Below are 17,151 nucleotides of genomic sequence, written 5' to 3' on the forward strand. Positions count from 1 at the left end.
ATTCTGGGAAGGATCAGTCTTCTTTCTGCTTCCCTTGGCCTCTTGCATCTGTGTTTTCCTCACCATTTGTCACATCAGGTCCTCCTCATCTCCCTCATGGAGACTGAATTCCTTCTTAACTAGTCTCCTTGACTCTGTTCTTGTCTCCCACCTGGGGCCGGATGGTCTGTCAAAAGCTTGAATCTCACAGTGTCACTTTCCAGTGTTCCCCTTCACCTTCAGGACTCAGCCAAACTCTGCACCCAGGCAAAGAGTAGCCTAAGCCCCCATCCCACATCTTGCCGCCCAGCCCCATCCTTCCACACATCCTGTCCTGCATTCAGAACCACCCACAGTTCCTCCAAAAACCACATAGCTTGGCTGTATCTGCTTGGAACATCTTTCTCCCATCTTGTCTACCCGGGGAATCCCTATATATATATTTTTAGATCTTAGCCCTGATACACCAAGAAAAAAGAAGTAGTAACCTCAGGAAAGAGGTGAGAGCAACTTTCCTTTTTACTTTATGCAACATATTATTTATGTAATTTAACATAAAGATCAAAGGTCACCTACTTTACAAAACCTTCTTATCTCTCTTTCTCCCCACCAATGTAAAAACTACTTAGATAAATTATTAATAACATACTTTTAGTATAATATCACACCTATCACATTGCTTTACATTTATGCGCTTGTAAGTCTGTCTCTTCTCTGTACTCTGAGTTCCTTGAGAGCAAGGACCATGAACCTAGCACAGTGCCTGGAACGCAGTAGGTGTTTGTTGAATGAATCAGTGAATGGTCTCAGGGAATCTGGAATTGAGGCTTGCTGCTGCCCCTTACCATATGGGACGCCATGGGCAACTCAGCCCTGTGGGCCCTAGTGTCCTCCTCCCCTGTGAAACAAGGGTGATAGCTCCTGCCCCACAAGGTTTTGGGGGGGAACAGATGAGATGAGCAATCAGGAAGCACTTCCTAAAGGCAAAACACAAATATTCTATCTCCATATTATTATGAGTGTGCTGAGGCAGGATGGAAAGTAACTGCAGTAAGCAGCAGTGGTAACTGTGGGGGAAAGGGCATGAGGAGGGAAATACAGACCAACTCCTGGCCAATACCAAGAACACAGGGGAAAATCCTGGCCTTTCTAGTTCCTTTTTCTTTTTAAACATTTTAATAGATTTAGGGAGTACAATTTGAATTCCATTACGTGTATATACTATATAGTGGTGAAGTCTGGGCTTTTAGTGTACACATCACCTGAGTGATGTATATTGTACCCGATAGGTAATTTTCATCCCTCATCCCTCCTGCTCTATCTTCCAACCCAATTTCCCATCCAATACCTCTGTTGTTTCCTTGACCCCCCCCCCCCGCCCCCCATCCTGGTCCTCATCTCTTACTCTGGTGACTGCATGAACCTCTGACTGGTCTTCTGCCCCCACTCTTGCCCTCCTCCAGTCTGTTCACACAGCAGCCAGACATTTTTTATTAGTGTAAATCAGGTCAAACCACTTCCTTGCTTAGAACTATTTAACAGTGTCCTGCGTTAACCCAGCCCACACCACAGACTCCCAGGCTCTGTCCATCTGACCCCTGAGTTCTCTCCACCCTGGTTTTATGCAGTTTCCCCAACTTATGACACTCCCATTGGACTGCCTAGCGTCAGCACCCAGAACCTGCCACGCCAAGCTCTAGACTCTACACAAACTGTTCCTTCTTCCCAAACACTCTTACTTCAGTTTCTCCTCTGGCTGGTTCCTCTTTCCTTAGGTCTCTTCTCTAATATCACCTCCTTAAGAGATCTTCTCTGACCATCTGAAGCAGATCCCCTGTGATCTGCCATACCCAATTTATTTCTTTCCTACCACCGATAACCATCCTTATATAATTTTATTTGTTTACTTATTTGTTATCTTTCTCACTAGATTGTATACACAGCAAGAAGGATCATAGCTGTCAAGCTTATGATGTTATTCCTAATAGCTAACAGTGCCTGGTAGACAGTAGGTGCACAATAAACACTGGATGGATAGATAGGGAGCCAGGGCAGGAAGCAAAGAAGAAATGAGCTCCAGGACAGGAAGCAGGATGCCGTTAGATGAAAAGGTCTTCATAGGTTGGCAGCCCTGGGCAGCTCAGGGGTACCATGAAGACCCTCAGGATATGCCTTGTATAGCAGCCTATAAAGAAGAAGAGGCCATGGAAACAGGAGATGAGAGAGCTATAGGCAAAATTTACCTTCCTCACAAATTTTTCTCTGCTTGGAAATAATATATGAAGTGCCTAGCATAGCAGACATTCTATGAGTGTTTGTTATTATTATTTCAATGTGATTGTCCAAGTGATTGTGAGCCCTGGAGGAGGCAGCTGACTCTGCCCAGTTGACTGGTAGAAGGTGGCAGAACACTGAACAGCTCAGTCAACAAGAGAGCAGGTGAGGGTGCTCAGACCCTCCAGCCCTGCAGCTGAGGCTGATTACTGTGGGCAGGACCACCCCTCTGCCCGCCAGGACCCCCCTCCTGGCTGGCTGTCCCACCGGCACCCATGCCATCATCTCCCACAGGCAGGGCTGGGCAGCTCTGGAGGCTCCTCAGATATAAGGAGAAGTTGCTGCCAGCTCTTGGAATGTGAGAACTGGGGAAATCTTTCAGCTCTGACAGTGGATTTCAAAGCCTGTTTCTAAAAATGGCTGTTAATAGGTTTTTCTCCACACCAACTATCTCTACTCTTGTTTCATCAACAGCAACTGCATTGCTATTCACAGTCCTTATGACCTCAAGCGATTTTGCCAGTCAAAACAAATACCTAGGGACTAGAAGAGGCCAAAAATAAAATAAAAGAGATAAGAAAGGAGAGTATGACATAAGGGGTGAGCTTTCTGTCAAACAGTCTGTGGACTGTCTTCAAGATCACGTTACCGCAAAGAAAAATAGAAAACCCGAAAGGAAGACGGGAGTCAGGAGCATGTCCGTTCATGAGAAATAAACATAGGGAGTGTCTGCAAGAGCCACCTCCGCAGGTGTTTAGGTTTGCAGCATGTGACAATGCTTAATATTAAAGCATTGCCTCTGCCTTTCTATGGAGACTCAAAAGCACTTCTGCCTAAGCTGACTGAGGCTGATTCAAGGCCCTATTTCAGGATGGCAGGCAAAGTGCTACCTTTCAAAGGCAGTGAGTGTAAGAGACAGATGCCACCCAAGGAGACTGGAGTTCCCCTCCACCACTTACTTCTTGAGCAGGACACCAACCTCTCTGGGCCTCTGAAACCTTATCTGTAAAATGGCTAGGTATGGCAAAATGGTAACATGCTAGGATATTATCTGCCTAGAGACAAAGACCTGGACAAGATGACCTCTTTGTCTTTGGGGCATTGCTCATCCTGAGTTCTAATGGAGGAGAGATGTTCATTTAAAATATGTATATGCAAGTATTTATTAATTACCCATGGCAGAGTGTATGGAGACGATCTTAAAAGTTCCTGCCCAATCTGACTGCTAGCTAGGTGAAGTTGACCCAGGCATGCCTTTATCTGTATTTGAACCAATATTTTAACTTTTATGCTAAACCACCATAACAGACACTCTCTTAAATTGCTGCCCTACTATCAGAATCTCATAAGACTGGGAATGTTATAATGAAGAATAGGTAGGTAAGTAGGTAGGTAGGTACCTAGGTAGATTAGATAAGTAAGTAAATACATATATACACAGATCCAGATAAATTTGGATTTTTCTTTTTAGAATTAGTTTTAAAAACCTTGGTTAGACTGTGCCAAAACATTGGGACAAAATTATGTGATTCCTGATGATGGCCACTATCTTCAACACCAGCTTCAACCTCCAGAAGTGCCAGCTCTTTAAAGAGCACTTCCATTTCTGTTGCTAGAGACATTTTTATTTACAGTTCATTCAGACAAGTGTCTAAATTACCTAGGCTTAAGCTCCATTCAGTACTGAAAAGTTATCACTAACGTCTCCACCCAGTCTGTCTCTTCCCTGACTTACTCCTCTTCCACCAAGTCTCTGCCAAAATGAGATGGAGCTCATGCCCCTGGAGAATGAGTTTGATCCTTCAGTCTTCCCCTCTTCTTCCAGACTAGGTCCTCACAGAGACATGGCCCAGCTCTAAACCCTACCGTGTCTGTGACTTCTGCAGCCCACACTGGGCTTCATGCTGTGTTAGGAATGGTGCAGAAGATTTAGAGATGTGGATTAGTGGAGAATTAATTGAACATTTATAATCTGCTTTATATATGTTGTTTCATTTATTCATGATAGCAATCTGTCAAGTGGGTATATTTTATTATCATCCCCATTCCCAGGTGAGGAAACTGAGGCTCAAAGAAATGAAGCAGCTTTCTCAAGATCCCACATCCAGTGAATGGCAGAGCTGGGACTGGAATCCTGGGATATTCTGACTCTGAACCCCTAGATTTTAGCCAGTGTGTTCTGCTACCTAATACCTGGTCACAGGCTATGCTATTTGGACGCCACACACAATTGATTTTAGCTGACTACTTTCTTTCACCGCCCCCCTAAATCCTTTAACCTGTGGCTAGTTACAACAGGTCTAAATTTAATGTCTTTAAAACAGCCCAAGGATGAGAAGAATAATCTCATCACAAGGATGCTGTTTGTTAGATGAAGTGAGCCTGGCACAGCATCAGAGTAGAAAATTCTCTTAAAGAAATATATGTCTGAAATTTATATGGCCAGAAACAAAGATTTCTCTTAGCTTCCAGAATTCTCCAACCCCTATAGAAAGATCCCAAAATAATTTATATTGTCAGATCAAGCTTTGCACCATCTTTTCAGAAGAGATGACAGATGGGATTGGTGTATTACCAGTCTTCACCATAGAGGTTTCTCATCTGTCAAGAAGGGAATGTAGAAGTGATTCACATAACTCAGTTTTTTTGAGTTTATACTATGAAGAAGGCACTGTGTGCTGACCATGCAATGCCTAAGACAGTCTCCCGGATCTGAAGGTGACACTAGTGATGGAGATAGACATGTGCACTCATAAATGTACACTGAGGCCAAATGTGGAAAACAGCCATCACTACCTACAAATGAATGCCAAAGGAATGTAGAGGCTGAATAAGTCACTTCCATGTGGCATCACTGAGGAAGGCAGTGTAGCACGAGTGACCCTGGAGATGTTGAGCCCTGACATATGCTGAAAATTTTGATAAGTTGACCCAATGTGAATAGCATTGTGCAACACAAAATCAAGTAGAACAAAAAAAGCCTGTCAAAGTACTGGAGATACATCATCAACTCTATGTATAGAATTAGAGACTTTATTATATTATTTAGTTTTCTGAAAATGAGGCCTCTTAGAGGTGAAAGCTTATTGCTCAATTTCTGCACATTCAACCGCAAAAGTAATAGGTGGCTATCTCAGAGAGAATGACTTTCTCTCTCATGGTCTGGCTAAACAGCTTCTCCTCAGCCACCTTCACCTACCAAGTCCGACCTTTCCACTGGTGTCAGCTCTGGCAACACCACTGTTGGAAGCGTTTCTGCACCTCTCTCCATGCTTCTAGGGCACTTGTTTGAATGCTCCTTTCATTACACCTACACACAGAATTGATGCTGCCCCCTTACTAACCGGTCCTCACCTGCACCCCTCTCCACTATAAGTGCCTCAAAGGAAGAAGAAGTATTGTGCTCACCATGGCATGTGCTCTCCACTATCTAAAATAGTATAGGAACTCAGCAAATGTCTATCAAATAAATTAAATAAATGAGTCTTGGGAGAATTACACATATTTAGAGGGTGAAAAGAAAGCATCAGGTAATCTTTAAAGTTATCTCCAAATTCCAAGATTCTATGATTCTAAAAGAGCCAGTAGAAGTGATAAAAAGGCAGTCTGAGGACCACAGCAGGGAGCAGGGAACTAGTTAGTTCCCTGGAAAGGCCATGACACATTAGACTTCATGCACTGGTCCCAAGTAACAGGGAACCTGCACACTGGGAGGGCCAGTGCAGCACTGGGGCTGAAGGCATGGAACCTAGAACCGGATGGCCCAGGTTCAAGACCTGGTTCTGCCACTATGAGTTGCATGACTTTGGGCAAGTTAGCTAACCTCCTTGTGCCTCAGTTTCTCCTCTGTAATATTATGATAATAACAACGTCTAACTCAAAAGGCCATGGTATTGTATTAAATGAGTTCATGTCTATAAACTGCTTAGAACAATTCCCAGAACACTGTATGTCCTAAAAAATGTTAGCTGTTATAATCATTACTCACATTCTCACTATAACACTACCAAAGAAAATTCAGTATAATAGGAATCTGCAGTGTAGTTCTCAGCATTTCTTTCAGAACCAGAGGAAGAGGGAATGGAGGATGTCTGTTGTGACTACAGACTTAGCTCCACTGTGCACTCTGCAGCCCCTCTGCTATTGGGGACGTCACTGGACAGCCCCATCACTCCGAAGAGATGCCAATGTGGACTCCCTCCTTCTGTTTTCTAAAAGAAAAACAAAGCAAAACAAAACAAAGGAGTCACGAGATCCTGCCTTCTCCCGAGTTCCCCAATACAGGAGAGTACATTTCAGGACCAATTATAGTGTGGGCTTCGTGTAGCTCACTGCCAAACAACAACACAGAATCAAGACAAAAATGCTTTTAAAAATATAATAATCTCAGGTTGCTAATCATTCAACTGTATCCCCTGTAGTCCCTCTCATTTTCAGTAACCACTTTAAAAGCAAATGTAGCTTTGATTCTCTCTTATTCAAAAGCTGATGATCTTTCTATCAAAAATCTCTCTCCTCAAATGACCGGGTACATTTTACTCTTTACTGTGTCCTTCTGGTAGGAACTGTGTTTTAACCAGGCTGCCCAGCAACCCTTTGGGTACAAAATGAATGCATGCTTTTAACCACTGACCTCGGCACCCCCAACTGTAGGGTATCCGTCAGATTTTCACCATGCCATCATAGAGCATCTTTTGTGTTCTGCATCAGAGAAGCACTCAGACACCACCCCAAAGGATTTCCCAATGTACACATCAAATTGAAGGTTTTTTAAGCTGATTGTAATCCACGTCTTTGCAAACAAAAGTGCTGCACATTAGTGATCCTTTTGCAATGGCCATAGACGTTAAAAGGCCTTTTTCCCCCCTCTCACTATAAGACTAGCGTTTGGAAAGAAGACAGTAGATGATAAAAGAAACCATTGGTAGAAATGACAAAAATGCAAAGTAAAAACTCTAGCAGTTACAAAGGCCAAAGACAAACAAGAGAAACTGGAAACAAGGGGACTAGAGATGAGTCTGAAAAAGTATCCAAAGAAACTCCCTATTTAGAGCCCAGAATTAGCCTGACTTAAGATGCCAGTTGGGCCAGATCTGAGTGAGACAAGACAGATTTCTGTATGGGATCTGCCCTCTAGTGCTGCTGCTTACATAATCTAGACACTGCTGTTTATAACTGTTTTTAGAACAGGCAACAGGTTCCTGTGATAACATTTCATTATTACATGAATCTAAACATATTGACTCTAGACAATAACTAATTATAAAAGCATGAAATAAGACTACTTCAGGGGGATTTCTACCCATATATTACAAGTGGGTCAAATTCCAAAAGTTTATCTTAATATTATTTACTTGGCCCTAGAAACTCAATTCCTAACAGAAACTGTAATGTACCATTGAAAAGATAATGGGACATTCAAGAAAATTATATGAAGAGGAATTAAATCTCCCATAAGTTTATTGCTCTAAACACAATCATTTTTACACATTTACTTTCAAGCCTTTTTACAAAGTTAAGGTCTTTTTACAGTAACACGCATGGGTGTGGATTCCACTTAGTATTTTGCATTTTGACTTAAGCATTCATTGGCCTGAGCCAATGTTTCTAAAGTCTTTATAATGACTACACAAATGCTTACTTAACACATAATATACTTTCTTTGGAGAACCATTCAATTATTCATGATAACATGTCTATGAGAAAACCCTCTCTGCTTATCAACTTCAGGTTCCATGTGCAGCAAATCTCCCTCCTGCACTGCCAGTACCCCATCCATAGGCCCCTGGGAGACAAGGCTCTCCCTGAATGATTTCCTTTGTCTTCATCAGGGGTCTTAGCAGGACAGGGGAACCGTCAGCATTCAGAGCAGGAACGGAGGCTCCAAGGACTCAAAGTTAAGGGTGGGAGTTCTAGGAAGTTGCACATGCTGACAGAAGTGTGGGTCTCCTACCCCTGCTCCACTCCCTAGATATTCCCCCTTTGTTTTTTCCATGAGCCCTGAGAATTGCCCCTGTCCAACTCCAGTTCTGGGCTCCACCTGTGTCTTATGAATAGGACACCTTCTCTCTTTGGCTCTGCTTAATGCTAGTAAAACTGGAAATAAACAGAGCAAACGTCTCTGTACTGTGCTGTTCTCCTCTGGCACTTCCCTCTATGGTGGGCCTCTGGGCACAAAAAGGGCCGATGTGAGATTTATCCACACTCCACATGGGCACGGCAATACCACAGATGAGGACATTGGGAGATGGGAGGCACCAGGGTGAAAGAAAGGGGTTTAGATCTCTTCTGAAAGAACTTACTCCCATACTAGTCTTTAATGATAGGAGGGAGAGTGGGAGTGGGGTGAGGGGTAAGAGATACAAACTTACTTATTTGGTACAATGTACACTATTCTGGTGACTGGCACACTAAAAGCCCTGACTTCAGCATTCTACAATTCATCCATGGAACAAGAGCATTGTACCCCCTAATACTTTGAAATAAAAATTACTTTTAAAAAAGGAAATAAATCCTATTATAAGTATAAAAACTCAGTCATTTAAAGTGCTTAGCAGAAATAAAAGCAAGGTGTTAAATTTAATTTTTGCACTTGAAGTTTACATATATTTATTACATATAAAAATTTGGGGACCCTTTTCTGCCCTATGTATTTTTCTCCAAAATTAACATAATCTGATTTTGTTTGCAGCTTGGTTGCAGTTAATACACTTAAGCAGCAATTCAAATAAAAAGCAAAAATGTAAAAAAAGAGAAAGGGGCTTTGGTAAAAATGGGGGAGGGCAAAGGGATGGGATGAGAAGAGGGAGCCTCAGCAGGCAGACAACTCTGATGAGGTCAGGTACATTCAAGGTAGTATGGCCATAGACAGCAGATGTCTCTGAATGACTCACTGTTTCACTGCTTACTGAGCACCAACTACATACCTGGGACACATCAATGAACAAATAGAAAAAATTCCTGCCTAAATGGAGCTTAAATCAAAGGGGGGGGGGGAAACCAATAGACATAATAAGCAAGCAAATCAGACAGCATGTGGGGAAGTGTCAAAAACTATGTGGAAAAGTAGACTTTGCTGGGGGAGTAAGAAGGTTGAAAGGACTGTTTACAATGTCCTATAGAGTGGTCAAAGTAGCTGTCACTGAGAAAGTGAGACACAGTGAAGAAGAGAGGGAGTTAGCCCTGTGGCTATTGAGGAAGCGTGTTCCAGGAAGAGGGACTTGCCGGTGCAAAGATCCCAGGTAGGAGCACGACTGACTATCTGAGCACAGGCGAGGAGGCCAGTGTGGTCTGGGCAGTGAGTGAAGCAGGAGTAGCATGAGATGAGTCACATCACACAGGCTTAATTGTAAAGCCTTGGACTCTAAAAGGTTTTGAGCGAAGGTTGACATGATGAAACGTAGTTTTAAAAGATCACTCTGGCCATTGTGTTGAGAATAAATGAGAGAAGCAAAGGGATAGCAAGGAGACCAGCTAGGAGACTGCTGCAGTCATCCAGCAGAGAGAGGCTGGTGGCTTGAATCAAGGTGGGGCTCATGGTGAGCAGAGGTTAGATTCTGGATTTAGTCTTTACTCAGAGCAACAGGATTTTCTGGTGGATTAGATAGGGGTTTTGAAAGAAAGAGAGTGGACAAGGACATGTCCAAGGTCTTGGCCTCTCAAGGTGTGGTTAACAGACCCAGAGGAATGGATTGAAAAAGACTGGAAGTTGGAAGATCAGGTAGGATCAATTAGGACTCTTACACAGTCCATACATGAGATGATGAAGGTGTGAACAAGGTGGTGGTGGGGAAGATGTAGAGAAACAGATGGATTTTGAAAGGTTGAGGTAAAATTGACAGAGTAAAAGTTTCATATCAGCATTTTGTGGCAGCATCCCAATATCCATTCTCCTTTTCTTTAATGATGTAGAATCTTTAGCTGCATCCATGGTTGCCTGGCCAAAGATCACATTTTCCAGATTCTCTTGCAGCTAGATGTGGCATATGACCAAGTCCTGGCCCATTGGATGTGAGTGGAAGTGATATTTACAACTTCCGAATTGTGCCCTTACAAGGCATTTCCCCTTCCCACTGGCTTGTGTATGGAATTGATGACAGAGGGGAGAGTGGCCATCTTGGACCCTGAAAAGTAAAGTGCACATTGGAAGGCAGGGCAAAAAAGTCAGGCCACACACCAACCCACAACTGCCTACTCGATTTGTTCATAAGAGAAATACATTTCTATCTTGTTTGAGCTTCTATTATCTGGGGTTTGTTTTTTGCTATTGCCTAACCTTGAGCAACTAATAAAAATCCTTTTTGCTATTCCAAGAACAAAACCTCAATACCAATACTTACCAGTCTCATGAGCTGGGAGAGTATTTAACAAGGACAGATTTAATTCCAACATGCCTCTGCTCATTTGTTCCCAAAATATCTAAACAGTATTTGAGCTTCAGTGCCCTGAGTCACTCACTGCATAAGAGGCTCAAATCTGGAGTAAATTGCTGCTTATGGAACTAATGTTTACTTACTAATCCGTGGCTTCTCTTTCAATCAGGAGGCCCAATTCTACATCATATCTGAAGCAGAGGTCTCAGGAAGACATAGTATAGAATCTGCCTTTGGAGCAGAAAACAGCATCACCAATAAGCTCCTAATTCTCCATACAACCCAGCCATCATCTTGTGATTGATTAATAAGCCAAGTCTGTGACAACAGACTCCCCTCACCCAAAGGAGACAAGATCAAGTTCTAAGCTGGCACCAAACAAAAACATATACTGTATTCAAAGGCAGATCCTAACTGTGCGGGAGTCTAATAAATCACCACTGAATACAGAAAGGATTCAGCTGAAACGCAGCTTCAGATATGCAGCCAACATTGCAGCGCTGGCCACCCAGCCTTTACAGGTTCATTAATCAAGTCTACATGGGAAAGCTATCATCTATGCCCTGCAGTGTCTGAGGCCCCACTGCATGAAATGTGCTGGTCCACAGTCACAGTGGACTAAGCACTCTTGACTAAGCACTCTATTCATTCATTCTTTCTGTGAACATCAAGCTCAAGAAATCACAAAATTGCAGAGAAGCAGATGAAGGATCAGTGCAATTTTATGGCAAAAATCACTGCTTGCATGTGAGTTAAAGGGGGAAGGCCAGTGCACTTTGGAAAATAACACACCCCTTCGGTGAAATGCCCTAAAGTCTGGGAAGATGAGGGTCAAGCAGATGTATTTCCTCCAAAATGGACATAAGCATTTAACTAGACAACAAGAACACTGGGCTGTGAAGTAGTAACATTAAGATTAATAAAATTGAAAGGAAAAGGACCATGACATGGTTGAAATAATTTAAAGAGCAAATATTTATTGATCATCTCGAGTCAGACAGAAAGAATGCCATGTGACAAGATCATCCTCAAGCTGCTCAGGGTCTATTGCGGATGACAAACCAACCAGCCATTATAATAGCATGCTTAGCACCAGAAGGAAACAGAGTGATAACACAAATGGGAGGGGACTCAAATCTGGTTTGGGAAGTTTCCACACAGATTGCCTCACTTGAATTTCACAAGCCTGAGTCAATTATTACAATTTTTATTTTGCAGTAATTGCTATTTGTTCGACACTTTAGTTTAAAACATGATTCCTAATTTGGTGATGCATTTGGTTGTCACAATAGCCAAAGGAGGTAGGAATGGTGGGTCTGTTATAAGATCCATCAACATGTTGCTATACTTACAGAATGGGGGTGACATCTGCCTATGAAGGCAGCCCTGTGACATGGGCTGATAGTTGCTTATTTAATGTAAGTAAAACACAGCTGCTGTCATTGAAGATTTACCCAGTTGTCACAATCAATGTGGGCAATGGAAAAGGTCATTACATAAATTGTAGAAGAAAGGCAGAATATTAGTTTTATAAAAATAAATAGAAGTTGATGTGTTGGTGAATTTCCATCATTTAGAAAATCTAGACTCCCACGGGGAGCTTGGAATTGTCTAGTACCAATTCTGTTATCATCAGCAATACGCCAAAATCAGTCAAAGCAGATGTGCATTGTCATTGCTATACAGGGGACTGAAATTCAGGAGGCAGACTGCCTCTACCCACTCCACCTACTTCATCAACCAATGGGCTGATAGTTGCCTATTTAATGACTCAGGATTGTGAAATTCAATTAATCTCTGTGGAGCTGCTTGGTTTCTTGGCTCATCTTTTCTTCTGAAAATGAGGGATGGTAGATGAAAACAATGATTTTCAAAATTTTTTTTGTTACTATAATCCACAGTGAAATTAGGCATTTTACACGATGATCTGGAAAAATATCTATCTTTGTCAATTTTAATGTATTTGCTATTTTTCTATTCTATTCTAATCCCCATTTCTTAAAAAAAAAAAATAGTGGTAGATCCACTAAGTTAATTTCATGTCCCATAGTTTGTGACCTATAATCAGAACAATTCAAGTCTAGATCATCTCTAAGGACCCTTCCAACCCCAATTCTGAGAATCATCCATGCGATTGCCTAATATTCACGCCTGGGGCTATGTCCTGTGGTCCTCCCAGCAGTGGCATAACAGGGGCAGAGGAGCTTACGAGATTCACCACAGAGCACACCGCCAGCGCATGGCGGAGCCGGGACTGGCACCCAGTGATTGCACAATAGCAGCCATGCTTGCCCTGTTCAGTAGCTCTTCTTCTCTCAGAGAATTCTACCTCCTGATCAACCTCTGCCCTCCAGCTTCCACTTAAATGCTCCTCCTGATCTGTCAAAAGTGGGATGCAAATCTACTGAACACATTCCAAGAACTTAATGTTAATTTTTGTGTTCATGCCCTCACTAGATCCTTCAGGAACTACCGCATGCCAACCACAGGTGCCCGAAACTCAGTCCCTGGCCTGGAAGAGCTCTCATTCTAGCAGAAAACAGTCCACTCACAGATCTGCTCACTAAGTGCATCACCGAAGAGCCTTTCGAAGCTGCCTTTCCCTTTGTTTCCTCAGTGATCACCTCATTGTTCTGTGTAACCTCACCACAATCCTCCCGTCTGGTTGATTGAATTCATCAAGCCTCAAGCCTAGAGACTCTCTAAGGCCTGGAGGTCAGCAGGACAGCACTGGGCGGCACTCCAGTGGGAGGAGAAAGGCACCCACGGCACCCCCAGGCAGCCTGCTCCCTCCATTACTTCCCCTCTGTCCCCAGGGCTCAGTGACTAGGGCATGTCAACAGGCTCTGTCAGTGTCCCTCCAGATACCCTCCTTACCGCAGACCAGCATCAACTGACCTCAGGGATGTACAAAAATGTTCAACACTATGAAAAAGTCAGGTCCTCTAGATGTATGGATAACATCCCATTTATATTACTTGGGAGGAAAAACTTTAATCAGGGACAAAGGGCAAAAGCAAGAGTGCTTTCAGGGGACCAAACCTAGGGTTAAAAAAAAAGGCTTTTAAGATCTTCCTTTATTTCCTTAACTATTCACAAAGCAGTAAGTGCTGATTGGCAATATGCCAGTTCTTCTAAGGCAATTATTTTCAAAATGATTGGAGCCTGTAGTGGGAATTCATTGTTTTGCTTTTCAGCATCAATCCCTCCTCTCTCTGATGACAGTATCCAGATTTACTGTGGAGAAACCACATCCCCTTTATTCTAAGCCAGTTGGTGTGGGTGGCCCTACCTTAAACCCTGTCTTTAACTCCAGCCACAGGCTCTGGCTGGCTTAACTTACAGGTGATTGCTTTGGGAATGGGAAGGAAATCCAATCAGAGTCAATGAGACAGAAGGATTCACTTTCTGAAGCTTCAGGGAAAGTGTCCTTTCTGTTCCACAGGAGCTATCAGAGGAAAGTATTTCTCTACTCTTGGGTGGTGTGGTGTGAGAACAGTAGATGGAGACTGTGGCAATATTGAGGTGAAGGACTCCACTGGATGAAGCCTGAAGATGAAGCTGATATTGCAGAGGCAAAGCAGAGAGCCAGAGAGAATCTGCACCTTTAGGAATGTCATCTGGACTTCTGGGTCAAGCCTTGCCTGCAACCCTTCTTCTAGATTTTTTTAGTTAAAGGAGTCCTTTGTTTGCTTTAGCCAATTTTCATTTTCTAACATTTACTAACAAATTAATTCAAACTGATACAAAAGTCTTAAGTGCTTTGGAAAGGTGTAGTGTGCAAAGACTTTGAGGTCTTTTGGGAAGAGCAGGAGGTGAGTGTGACAGATGGAGGTTGAGAGGAAGATATTTTTTCCATAGCTGCTTCTATTAATTCTGTAGGAAATAATCACAATATTTACTATTAATTGTCCCTACTTCTCAAAAACACCTTTTCCACACAGATCCCCTCACTTGAATTTCACAATCCTAAGTCAAAGCAATTATTAAAATCTTTATTTTGCAGTAATCGTTATTTATTCAGCACTTTAGCATATGATTTCAAATTTGGTGATTCTTGATTGTCACAATAACCAAATGATGTAGGAAGGGTGGGTCTATCATAATATCTGTTTTAGGCTGGAGAAAGTCAAGACTCAGAAAAGTTAAATGAGATGTCCAAGTTAATTTGAGGACATGGGAGAAGACAGGCCTCAAATCTAGTTCTCTTGTTTCTATCTCTCATCCAATCCTCTGAACCAAAATAGTTAATTCTATTCCCAGAAACAAATGTGTGTGCTCTTAGGATAACACACAGAGGCTAGCAGTGGGCTGAACTTGACCAAAGCATTGCAGATCTGGATTCCAGTGGCAGAGCGCGAACTCACAAGCTGGTGACCTTGGGCAAGTTTCCTTTGTCTTGTTTTTTGTAAAAGGAGAGGTTTGAACTAGGATCTCTGATGCTCCTTAAAGCTCAAAGTTCTATAATTCTAGACCTTCCTGTCCCTGCTCTAAAATTAATCCTTTTCCCAGAATAATAATCATAACCTTAGCTGACATTTATTTTTTCACTAGGTACCGTGTTAAGAACTCCACCTCCACTTTCTTTTTAATTCTCACAGCATTCCGAAGACAAGTGTATCTCTCTCACCGATAAGGAAAGTTGGACTGGCAGAGGTTAAATGAACTACTCAAGATCAACAGAATCAATAAGCATCTAGGGGAGATTTGACCCCCGTTCAGACTGACCATGAGGACCGTAACCTGGCCTATACTGTTATTACAGAAGAAATTAGGCTCCCTGCGTTACTGGTCACCCCTCTCCGTGCAGAGGGGGCAGAGTGCGGATGGCCCCTGGAAAGCAAAAACAGAAAACCGCTGGAAGGGCAACAGGGAGGATCCTCCCCCGGCTCTGGGGGGCGGGGCACACTTGGCCGCCCGCCACAGGATCGCAACTCCGGCCATCCTAGCGTCCACACCAGACCGTTACCTTGTTGAGATGCGGGTTCCTGGTGACATCGTATCCGCGTTTCTTCAGGGGCACCGGGTGCGCGGGGCCGGGCTTGGAGTGGCAGGCTCGGGCGGGCGCGGAGGGTGCCCAGCGCGGGAGGGCGCCGCAGGCCCGGCCTGGGAGTAGAGCCAGCCGCGGGCCTGAGCCCAGCGCGGCGCCCATGGTCCTTGCGCAGACCTGGCACCGGGGAGACAGCAAGGTCAGGGGCACCTTCCAGCCAGCCAGAACCCACTCGCGCAGCAGGGCACGGGCCCGAGCCGGGGCTGGGGGCAACGCGTCCTCAGGGAGGAGACGGCCGGGTGTCCTGAAGGGTTAAAGGCTCCTGTCCCCGCCCCTCCTCCGCGGCCACCTGCTCAGCCCTCTGCTCGCGGTGCGCCAGGCCTCGCCAAGCGCCAGGCAAAGCGAAAGAAAGCCCAGGAAGCAGATCCGGTGCGGGGGGCAGCCCTCGCCATCCCCACCCCCATCCCCGCGAAGAAGAGGTGACAGCGCCGCGAGGGGACCCCGCACCCTCAATCCCGCTTGCTTCCGTCCCCTCCTTCCCCGGCCCACCTGCGCGGCCCCGGAGCCGACGTCGATGCGGTCCGCTGCAGAGCAGGCGGGGCGAGGCGCTGCGGTGTGTGGGGCCTCTCCCGCCAATGGCTGCACCGCGCCCGCCGCCGCGGGCTCGCGGGCTGCTGCGTCCTGAGGGAGCAGCCCCGAAACCTCTGCGCTCCGTGCCGGGCTGCCCCCGAGGGCGCGCGTGGGGCGCCGCGCAGCCGCGTGCACGTGGCTGTCCCCAGTGGTAAGGTGAAGCTCAGAATGCCCCTCTGACACGCTCCGTCCTGCGGAGACTGAGTGCTCAGGGGGGTTAGGTCAGCGTCAGGGAGCAACATACCCTCTCACTCTGCCAATGCTTGGGGAAGGCCCTGGCGTGGGGAATCCGAGTAGAAATCCTCAGGTATCCAGTGCTCTGTGTTGCTTGGTGCTGTCCAGTTCGACAGCGATTGGCCATGTGTGGCTATACACATTTTCATAACTTAATTAAAATAGAATAAAATTTAAAATCCAGTTCCTCAGTCACACTGGCCACATTTTGAGGGTTCAAGAGTCGCTTATACAAAACATTTATATCTTCACAGAAAGTTCTACTGGACACCGTTGATATACAGCTCACAGTTATTAAGAGGGCTCCTGGGGACCCCATGGAGCCTGCCATGGATTATTAGGGCCAGGCAGGGGGGATCTTGGGGTCCATCTAGCCTGGAACTTAATTTTATATTTTCTCTACACAGTTGTTAGGAGATGTCTTTTAAAGCAAACATTTCACTGTGTGTGGAGTAAAATTCAAATACTTTTTGGGACCTACAGTTTCTCTCAAAGCCTGACTTCTGCCAGCTCCTCAAGCCTGTCCTACTCCACTCCCCCCTTCTTACTGATCTCCAGCCCTACTTGCGCCTCAGTTTCTCCACCCCACTCAGTTCCCTCCCACAGTTGCTATTGCCTCTCCTTGGAATGCTCATACTCCAGCTTTCCAAACAGCTACCTCGTTCCCATCTC

General features: G+C 44.5%; 1 protein-coding gene across 2 annotated transcripts in view; it reads right to left on the reverse strand.

Moving 5' to 3' along the window:
- Positions 1-16,454, reverse strand: part of ME3 (malic enzyme 3) — a 194,698-nt gene extending 178,244 nt beyond the window's left edge. The window contains exons 1-2 of one of the 2 annotated variants that reach the window (XM_020286644.2): positions 16,165-16,454; positions 15,595-15,792 (exon numbers count right to left, since the gene is read on the reverse strand). In XM_020286644.2, the coding sequence (XP_020142233.2) occupies positions 15,595-15,777 (183 nt within the window). In that variant the 5' untranslated portion in view covers positions 15,778-15,792; positions 16,165-16,454. The remainder of the gene's footprint in view (positions 1-15,594; positions 15,793-16,164) is intronic. The other variant, XM_076002409.1, reaches the window with a different exon arrangement.
- Positions 16,455-17,151: the final 697 nt, after the last annotated feature.

This window comes from Microcebus murinus, chromosome 4 (assembly GCF_040939455.1).
Source record: "Microcebus murinus isolate Inina chromosome 4, M.murinus_Inina_mat1.0, whole genome shotgun sequence".
NCBI classification, from domain to species: Eukaryota; Metazoa; Chordata; class Mammalia; order Primates; family Cheirogaleidae; genus Microcebus; species Microcebus murinus.